The 10347-nt window shown below is 53.5% G+C and overlaps 2 protein-coding genes across 2 annotated transcripts; one reads left to right on the top strand and one right to left on the bottom strand.

Annotated features, from left to right (window-relative positions):
* The first annotated feature begins 4886 nt into the window (after positions 1–4886).
* Positions 4887–5718, top strand: LOC109752255 (uncharacterized). The gene has a single exon (XM_020311160.3). The coding sequence runs from the start codon at positions 4895–4897 to the stop codon at positions 5405–5407; it is 513 nt and encodes a 170-aa protein (XP_020166749.1). The 5' UTR covers positions 4887–4894; the 3' UTR covers positions 5408–5718.
* Positions 5719–7551: 1833 nt separating this feature from the next.
* On the bottom strand, positions 7552–9643 carry LOC109752260 (BTB/POZ domain-containing protein At2g24240). Its single transcript, XM_020311166.4, has one exon. It carries the CDS (start codon positions 9157–9159, stop codon positions 7798–7800), a length of 1362 nt encoding a protein of 453 aa, XP_020166755.1. The 5' UTR covers positions 9160–9643; the 3' UTR covers positions 7552–7797.
* Between the last annotated feature and the right edge of the window lie 704 nt (positions 9644–10347).

Consider the following 10347-nt stretch of genomic DNA (forward strand, 5'->3'; position numbering starts at 1 on the left):
ATGGGACGTTGTCCTTCCCGTGTGGGCGTCGCGCTGTCGCCACACCCCGAGACGACCAGGCTCCGGCCGCGCCACCGCCTCCTCCACCCGGCGCCGCTACATCAGCAGCTCGCGTCAGCATCCCCAAAGTCGTCCCACGATCGGCGACTCAAGGAATATAAACAAGACTCACCTACTCGGCGCCCTGTGCCCGTGTCGACGGCCGCCGCCTCCCCTCCGCCATGGGCCTCGGGCTCCTCCGAGGCGACCCGCACCACCTGCACCCGTGCCCGGTCGTAAGGATGCCGGATGGCGTTCAGAAGCACCTCGCGCGTCGCGTCGGGACGAACGAGAAGATAAGCAGCAGCAAAGTACGGGGACCAGGGACTCACCAGCGGTGCCGGGTCCGAACGGCTGTACGGGGCCTTCCCGAACTCCCAGTTCACCCCCAAGTTGCCCTTGGAGATGTCATTGACCCGGCGCGCAACTTGGTCCGCCGCCAACCGCGTGTTCACCATGCGGTTGGGATCTTGGAGGTCGGTCATCTGACCAATGAGATGGCTGCGCTGCTGCAGCAGCAGCACCCGCCGGGAGATAAAGGCGGCGATGAGGTCGGTGCCGGTGAGCCTCTCCCGCTCCTTCATAACCGACACCCACTCACACAGGTTGAGCACCTCCTGCGACGAGCGCTTGGGGTAATACCCCCAGTTCTGCTTCCTCCACGGCGGCGAGTTGATGAACGGCGGGAAGTTGATGCGGTCCTCGCCGAGGTTGCGGACGTAGAAGAAAGAATTCTGCCATTTCTTGGCAGAATCCTCCAGCGGCACCTTCAGGCAGTCGGTGCCCGACCGCTTGGAGATGACGGCCGCCCCGCACTCGGACATCTCCCCGGCCTTCGGCCCCTGCTGCTTCAAGGAGAAGAAGCGCACCCAGAGGTCGATCGAAGGTTCGACCCCCAGGTACCCCTCGCAGAGAGTAACGAAGCCGGACAACTGCACGATGGCGCCGGCGCCAAGATGGTGGGGCTGGAGCCCGAAGAACTCCAGAAAGTCGCGGAAGAAGCCGCTCGCGGGAAGCCCAAACCCGCGCTTGAAGTGCAGCAGGAAGACCACCCGCTCCGAGCCCTCGGGCCGCGGCTCCCGCTCGCCCTGCGGGAGGCGCACCTTGACCTCCTCCGCCCTCGGCAAGCGCCTGGTGTCGCGAAGGTAGGCGATGTCGTCGGGGGTGACGGTGGAACCCATCCACGATCCTGACGACAGCGCCATCGACCTGAGCGTGGGGGAAGAGGGAGGAGCAGAGGAAGAAGATGGCGAGAAAGCTCTGCTCAAGACTGTGTGCGTCGTGGCTAGCGGCGGTCGTCGGAAGCAGAGAGAGGATGAAGAGGCAGGGGGTGCGAGCATGAATGATCTCTGCCGCCCCTTTCGCCCCCAATTTATAAGCCACGGTCTGAAACGTGGGGAAGTGGGATCGTTTGCGCTCGCCCCTCCCACTTTCCCGCAATAAGTGTGCACGTACGCGCACAGTAACTGCTTGGGGAATAGCAATCGACCCTCAGACGCCGCAATAAATCCGCGCGCGTGGGCCAAGGGCGCACAGCGGCGCCCCCCGGGCCGTCGCCCAGTCCCGTCACACGCGTGGCCTGTCAGGCCCCTCCGGCTCCCAGGCGCCACGTGGCGACTGCGCGAAGCCCGAAAGATTGCCCAAGATTCGTCGAACTCCTCGGTTCCCGCCGCGGGCGGGATGCCGCGATCCGGCTTCCGGAAGCCGGCACACAGTGGGTGTTGCCGGACCCGGCGCTCGCCAAAATAGATGACCCAACTTTGTATAAAGTTAGTACAAAGTTGGGTCATATATTTTGGAACGGAGGGAGTAGTAGGTTAGCCATCTTGTTCCCTGCAAGTCAGGTAACACCCCTTCATGAGCCCACAATGTTTGAGCAATTCTGCTCAAGTGTGTCCCTACATCTATATTGAATCCATAGACATGTGCTAGTTGTATATGTGAACTTTGACTGAAACAACACTTGATTTGATTTAGATGATCACCTGAACCACACTCTTTGTTATGTACACAACAGTTTTATGTTAGTGAAGAGGAATTTGGGCCGAGGATTCTTACCACTTCAGTTTGAATTTTCTGTAGCATATATCGGCTTACAGGAGTGAACAGAAAATATTAAGGATCGGAAATAGCTTCAATGTGTGCCAGCAAGCGACAACCATTTCCTCTAATCGACACTCACAAAAAATTAGGAGTAAGAATCGTGATCTGGTACATTAATTTTGACCAGATATGTCTGAAATCTCAGTAGTATAAAGATAAATGTTAGCGCCCGATTACTTTTGTTTGACTTTTCTGTTCGATGTACATCTCAAAATAGATGTTGTTTGTGTTTTTCAGGTCCTCTCCAAATGTTCAGTTGCAGGCTGAAATCTAAAATAAAAAAGTGTGTTCTTCAACCTAATGTACGACTAGGATACATTTTCTCTCTTTTAGCAATCGAAAGAATCTCTTCGAACTCATCAGGAGAGCTGCATGATTATCAAATTATCTGTGAGTGCACGGTCAAGAGTGCATATCTTACTTCTGTCTTGGAAAGGGCTATTCAAAAGTTTTAATGATACTCCAAGGTCTGCTTTGCAATTGTACCACCAGGCCACCTCGGTTGTTGGATCTCGTCCCTTCCTTGTCAATCTGACGGTTCAAGTGCCTCTGGCGCATCTGGTGCACGATCGAGTGATAGGGATGGCACCCGCAGGGTATGGGTACGGATGGAGCTACCCCATACCCTTACCCGTCCGCCCTGAGTTTACCCATCACCCTTACCCATACCTGTCAAGGGTACAATTTTTCCCCATACCCGGCACCCGACAGGGTATATGGGTACCCGCGGGTAAAAATACCCGCGTTTACAACACATCAATTGAGTAGAAAATAGTTGTAAAAAACAACATATAATCATAAATTATTAATAGCAACACATTTTAAACAACAATGTACAACAACATATTGTAACAACAACATATTCTCATAAACGAAAATACTTGCCTATAAAGTGACATATAAAAATGTTAAACAAGAACACATAATCATAAATAACAACACATATGCATACATTTGAAGTTAACGAAATCATGATAAATTATAGAGATAATTTGAATACACATTAAAGTTTTTACCTAGCGTGATTAGGAGGGGAAATGAATACATTGGGATATTAACAGAAACCCACCTATCAACATTTTAGATGGGTACATGGATACGCGGGCATGGGTTATACGATCCCATACCCGTACCCTCTCTACCCGATGGGTATGATATTTTCCCATTTAAGTACCCATGGATAATTTTTTGTCCCATACCCTTACCCTAATAAAGTTTGGGTAGTGATTTGCGCCGGCGCACCGGCCCAATCGTTGGGCCGGTCAAGGCCCAGCCGTCCGATCCGCGAGCTTGAGCCGTCAGATCTGTTCCTCGAGCCCCCTTCCCCCGCGTTGACTTCTTCCTCTTCTTCTTCACCGCGTTCTCACCCCAGCCGCTCCTGTCGCCGGCGACTAGCCCCCTCACCTGGACCTCCTCCCCCCCTAGTCCCACGCTGCTGGATGCGCTCTCCGTCCCTGTCGCCGCCGGCCGCCGTCCCCGTCCCCGTCGCAGCATCCGTACTCGCCCCACGGTCCAGCAGAAAGCCCATCGCCCCCTCGTAGCAAAAAATGGCGCCGTCTTGAAGCACACCGGCACCCCTTGTCGTCGCAGCACCTAGCAGCCGCCGTCGTCGCTGGACTGTCGTGTCGCCGACGCAGCTCTCAACGTCGCTGCTCGCTGCCATTGGCGAGTCAGGTTGAAGCTTTTTATCTCATCGGTTGAAGCTTTTCTCTATGCCTGTTGAAGCTTTTCTCGCGGATTGAAGCTTTCCACCGTGCCAATTGAAGCTTTTTTCACCTAGCTGGAAGCTTTTTTCACAAAGGGTTGCAGCTTTTTACTCTGCGGTTGCAACAAAAACACAGAGAGACGCCATGGTCGTCGTTGAGGAGGATTTTCTCAATCTCTGTTTGAAGCTTTTTCATCTGTGGGTTGAAGTTTTTTGTCAAAACGGTTGTAACTTTTCCTGTATTTCGTTGTCTGGTTGAAGCTTTTTTATCTACTGGATGTAGCAAAAACTCCAACGGTAGTAGCAAAAGCCTGCTACGGTTGCAGCAAAAAAAATCATTGTCGTCCTCGCGAGGTCGTAGCTCTGCCTGATGGATGTAGCAAAAAGCTTTGCCGGTAGTAGCAAAATCCAACAACAGTTGCAGCTTTCCCTTGTTGTGCAATGCCATTGAAGCTTTCTATGTCTATGGTTGAAGCTTTTTTCAACGGCTGTTGAAGCTTTTCTAGGTGACGGTTGCAACACTTGTATACGCGGGAGGATCCGGGCATGGCTGCAGGCAGCCATGGCGGCCGGCGAGGGAGCGCCTGGCCGCTGGCGATGGAGGTCGTGGTCGCCCAGTCGCAGCCCGGGGGGAGGGGGAAGGGGTGGAGGGGATGCGCCCGCGTGAAGGCTTGAGGTAGGGGATGGATCTGGCCATGGAGGCAGGCAGCCATGGCTGTCGGCGAGGGGAGCCTGGCCGCCGGCGAAGTAGCTCGTGGTGGCCCAGTCGCAGCTCGGGAAGAGGGGAAGAGATGGGGAAGGGGTGGGGAGGAGGGGGCAGAAGAAGAGGGCTTCCGCGCGCCCCATGAAGGAGACGCGAGGAAGAGGGAGACCGGCCCAATGTTTGCGCCGGTGCCTCGGCCCCAAACATTTCCCATAAAGTTTTTACCACAGGGTACGAGGGTAATGGGTACCCATTGCCATCGAGTCGAGGGGCTTGGTTTCACAGGATACGTTCGCGTCGGTTGCGGGGCAAATATACCAGAGGTTAGGGCTCGATCGCGGGCGATGGAGGGTAAAATCGGCGGCTCGATCGCGGCGGAGCAGGGTGAAATCCTGAAGGGGAAGAAGGCGAGCGCGTTGGAGGGGGGTGAAACCCGGAAGATGAATAAGGCGAGCGCGTCGCAACGGGGTGAAATCCGCGCGTCGCAGGGGACTGAAGTCCTGAAGAGGAAGAAGGAGTTGGCGGAGGCGATAGCGGCGGAGGGTCGCCGGTGGCTGGGGTGGAAGAAACAGCCGTCCGGGTCCGGCAAGAAGAGGAAGGTGGTGGTCAAGAGGAGGTTGCCGCAGGCACTCATCGATTTTTTGATTGCAAGTCCCTGCAAGCTCGTCGACGAGCTCCCTGACGACGTGCTGGCCGAGAAGGACTATGAATACCGCGAAACCTACGCTGAGAAAAAGGACAAGGCCCAGAAGATAAATGCCTACAACCAGACCCTCATCGACCAGTACTACGCCAATGGCTATGCGGAGGACGAATCTGAGGTCAGTGACGACGAGGAGGAGACGGTGGAGAACTGAGGCAGCAATCAAACGGGGCTAATAATTTGCTGTGTGCGCAAATCGAGCTAAGTTGGGAGTATGTTTTAATCATCATCTTGGTGTTATCCTCTCGTTTGCTACTGGTGATTCCTATGTTATTTATCATCCAGATGTTATTATCACTACTTACTACTGGTGATGCTTATATTTTTTACTCCCTACGTCTCATACACTAGTGTAAAAAACGCTTTTATATTATGGGACAGAGAGAGTATTAAACAAGCAAGTTTGCAATCGCAGATGTTGCTGATTGGAACGACACTATAGTTTAGGTTCCCAATCTTCATACACCTCTCTGACCCAAACGAGTTGCTACACCTCTCTGACCCAAACGAGTTATTTTTGCTATAAGCTCTTCTGTTTCTTTCACATTGCTGTCCAATCGTAGTCTGCTGCAGTATGTTACTTCCCAGTTCGCGGTTCATGTTAAATCAATTTGTCCGTGCTGTGTACGTCGTTAAATAATTGCTGTTTTCTTGATCGATTTAAGAATGCAGTTGCTCCATCTATGGTAGAAGCAGACTGTTGATCCATTGGTCCTTCACAAAGTAAACACATAGTGTTTTGTAAGTAGTATACTGTTAGGGTTAATTGATCTGATATTGGTACCCAGCCAGTTTGCATGTTGTAATGTACGGTACTTATTGAATAATGTTACTGTTTTGTCTGACAGACTATAAGAATGCATGTTTTATTCCATTACTGCATATTTTACTGAAGAAACGTGATCAGTTGCAGAACCTCATTTGAGCTTTTCATTTGTTTTCACTTGTCCGCATATTGTGTTGCTGCTGTAGCAAACATTGTTTCTGCCCTCGGCATTTTTATGGTATGTCCAAATGCCCGTATCTATAATTAGTACTAGTACTGACTGTAAGTACTGTAGTACGTACTTTGCCTTGCACCCAACGTGCCGTCTGAAGAATGCTAATTGCCTCCCTCCATTAATAAGTACTCCTATACGGGAAGAATTCTTGGAGCATACACGTTTCAGTTCAATAGGCATTCGTACTACGGTAGTTCAATTGTCATATACTAGAAGCTATGCTGCTACACCATCTTTAACAGGAACAACCGGCTCTATATTCTATCTGTTCATTCCCATGTTATTTTCTCCCCCAGACAGTGTCCACTCTTTTCTTTCTGACGTTCGTTCCAGGAGCTGAAGTATCCACCACTCGTTTCGGCATGGTTCCACTGTCATCATGATAACGGTCCATACAGAAAAACGCAGCCGCCAATTGCTAAAAAAAGATGCCAAAGTATCCGAAAACCTGGCGGTAAACATGACTACCTACTCCATTGCTGGATTACTTACACATTTGTTGGTGCTTTGGTCTCGATCTGCATTTTGCAGCTTTTACTCTTCTTCTTATCTGGACCATCTTTCATAATTCTAGATCTCTGCACTACGGCTCGGCCACAGGAATGAACTCAATAATTTCCATCATAATACCTACCTTGCCAAAGCCATACATCCTTTTCGTGTAGCCTTTACGTCAAGTGTGTGTATATATAAACAATAAACTATATACTCGTTACCAACTCTAAAAAGCAAAAGCTCGCCCACCTGCACATACATGCTCTGTTGAGCAGAGCTAAGGAAAGCCGCAAATGAAAGATTACAGACACTGCTGCTTGGAACAGAGCCTGTGACTGCCTCTGAAGAACACAGCAGAAACCAGGTACTTGGGTCTGTTTCTAAACTCTTTGAAAGAAAGGAAAACTAACATCTTTTTTGTTTATTTTCTCAAAGAAAGAAACACGTGACAGAAAATGTATACTTATGTGAAGCAGATAGAGTCACTGTTCCAATTTTGCATTAAATATTGTGGCCGACATTGCTGAGCACTAAACAGGACAGCCAAATCTGTCCTCGAGTGAGTCACCAATTCTAAAATGCAGGCCCCAAGCACGGCTCAGATGGATATGATAGTACGGCGTACGGGGCCTCCTAATTAAGTCAGCGAAAGATATCCTTTAGCATTCACAGAACATACTTTGCTGAGAATCAACCTTGCGATGATTTTGACAGGGCAACGCCTGATGCCGACAACAGATGCTCCAATGAAAAGAATTAGAAGGATGGCATGCGTAAAAGGATGATGCCCCGTACGTACTTAGTCGAAATTTTCTCTTTTCCGGGTTAGAAACCAAAGCTTGCGTACACTCTAGTGCTCCAGTTAAGATTTATAGAAGCTACAGTGTACTGTGATGAGTAGCCATCATCATCAGTTAGGTGTAACCATTCCTTCTGAATACTACTGTAGTAGTATCTCTTTTCTTCTGTTGAGTGAGCACAACAAGTGTAGTACAGTACGACTGAAGTCACCGCGAGCTGAGCAGACCAACGCAGAGCAGGCTGGCGGTCAGATGATCGGCGGCGGCGGCGTCTCCCAGACGTCGAACACGTTCTCCTCGTTGTGCAGGGCGAAGAGGCGGTCGCCTCCGATGGAGAAGTCGCAGATGGCGCCGCCGTAGCTCCGCCTCAGCGTCGATGTCAGCACGTGCTCGGGGCCGCTGAACACGGAGATGCTGTCGTTCATCGACGAGAAGAGCTGCCCGCCGTGCGTCGCCAGCTTCGGGTAGCAGCTCTCCTCGCCGGGCGCCTTCCGGTTCATCAGCTTGCTCCGGGAGCTCCACCGCACGGCGCCGGCGTTGTTCCGCAGGTCCAGGAACCCGAGGTCGTCGTACTGGTTGATGACGCACACGGACCGCTCGTCCTCCATGGCGATGGCGTGGAGCACGCGCTTCTCCTCCAGCGACGCGGCCGTGCCGGCGTCGGACCACGACCAGGCCACGCTCTTGTCCCGGAAATCCAGCAGCCCGATGGAACAGTTGTCCGTCTTGGGGAACAGCGTGGCCACCATGAGCGCGTTGGTAGCGTCCAGCCACTGGAGCCTGTCGGCGTCGCCCAGGGCGCAGCCGGGGGGCTCGTAGAAGAAGTCGGCCTGCTCGCCGGTGGCGCTGTCCCAGACGCCGATGCCGTACTCGTTGAGGCGGCCCTTGCAGCTGGCGAAGATCCTCGAGTCCCTGTCGAAGGCCAGCGCGCCGGCGGTGAAGGACTTGGCCTGGCGGTCGTGCTGGACGCGGAAGCGGTGGCGGAGGTCCCCGGAGACGGCGGAGAAGGCGGCCATCCCGCCGTCGCACTTGCCGAGCCGCTCGCGCGCGGCGATGAGCAGGGTGGACGCGTCGAGGTAGGCGACGTCGTTGACCTGCGAGTGGTCGAGCGAGACGGGGCGGCGCTCGTCGAGCATCCAGTTGTAGACGTGCACGGCGCCCCCGTGCGCGACGCAGCAGCCGCCGTCGGGCGCGGCGCGGACGGCCGTGCCGTCCCCGGGGGCGCGGCCGGGCACGGAGGACGCGAGGCGCAGGCGGTCGCCGTCGAAGGTCCCCCAGCGCGCGGCGCGGACGTGGTCGAGGAGGCCGTAGTAGAGCGCCTCCCGGTAGAGCAGCTTCTCCGGGAGGTGCGGCGGGACGTGGAGGCTGCCCGTGCGGAGCAGGTCGAGCAGCACCGCGAAGCACGCCGGGTTGCGGTCGATGAAGTACTCGGCGGCCGCGTCCTCCCCGCCGGCGGAGGCACCGGCGCAGGGCACGTTCCAGGAGGCGTCGAGCAGCGCGCCGAGCATGGAGTCGCGGCCGGCGTTGGCGAGCGTGGTGGTGGTGGTCTCGAACGCCTGCCCGCCCACGTTGAAGCGCACGCGCCCGCCTCCTCCTGGCCTCGCCGCCATCGAGCCGTCCGACCGACCGGCCGATCACCGCGCCATTCGCTCTCCCCCAACCAACCTCGACCGGATCGATCCCGCCGGCGGGAGGAGAGTCGGGTGGGGAATCGTGTCGCGGGGTTGCGGGGTTGGGTGGGGAGCGGATTGGGAGACTAGTTATGCGTAGGCTACGCAGCTTTGATTCGCTGCTGTTGTTTTTGTTGTGGCGGGACGGACCGAGGGGAGGGGGCAAGAGATGGTGCTGCTTGCTTTGGCGTGACGACTGACGACGGCGTTCTAACGGATGACAAGTCACAAGTCTCCGCTTCTCTCCGGCGTGGAATTTTCTGCTCCTGCCTGAATCTAGTGCAATCGTACATTACATGCCTGTCTTGTCGAACGCATAACCTTCTCATCAACAATCAAAAAGGAAAAACAAACTGTGGAGAAACTTGTAGTCAATGTACTGTATTGATAAATGATAATCTAAGCAAGAGGATGTGAGGAGAAGTCGCCGCGCAGTCGTGGGTTCGAGGCAACGCCACCACGTACTCGGCCCGACCTGAGCCTGAGCTGAGCAGCAGCTAGGCTTAGACCGGCGCACGTTGGGACGGTACAACACCACCACGTGCTGGGCTCGACCCGAGCACCAGTAGGCGCAACTGCCGAAACGTTGGCGAGTACCGACCTGACATGGGACATGGGCGAGCATCTCCAACTCTGCTGGGAGAATTCAGCAGGACGACTCTGCCAAATCCAATCATCACAATCGCACGGCCGGCGCGGAATCTTTTCCTCGTCTTCCTGCCTGCTTCTGTTTTCTTGCTTACTTTTTGTTGGCCTATTTTCCCTCTATTCCTGCCCCTGTCGGGATCGTGGCCGGGAACTGGCACGGCGACTCGGCGGCTTGCACTGCACGTTTGCTTTCCTCTCTGCGGTCGTTGGGGCTTTTTCTAAACAGTCTTGTTAATTCTCCGTCGACTGACACCTCATTAAGTCTCAATCGATGTTATATTCTTTAGATCTTATATTAAGATTCGTATTTAAAAAATTCTCTAATTTTTTTATAAGTTATGTCACTTGACTGAGATTTGGTTAAATCTTAGTCGACTAAAACCTAGCCACATTCTTTTGTAAATGTAGATTCCACGGGAATTAATGGGAGTACAACATACTGCTCATGTTGATCCAAAAAAAGAAGTCGCGGTGCTACTG

This window comes from Aegilops tauschii, chromosome 2 (assembly GCF_002575655.3).
Source record: "Aegilops tauschii subsp. strangulata cultivar AL8/78 chromosome 2, Aet v6.0, whole genome shotgun sequence".
Classification (NCBI taxonomy): domain Eukaryota; kingdom Viridiplantae; phylum Streptophyta; class Magnoliopsida; order Poales; family Poaceae; genus Aegilops; species Aegilops tauschii.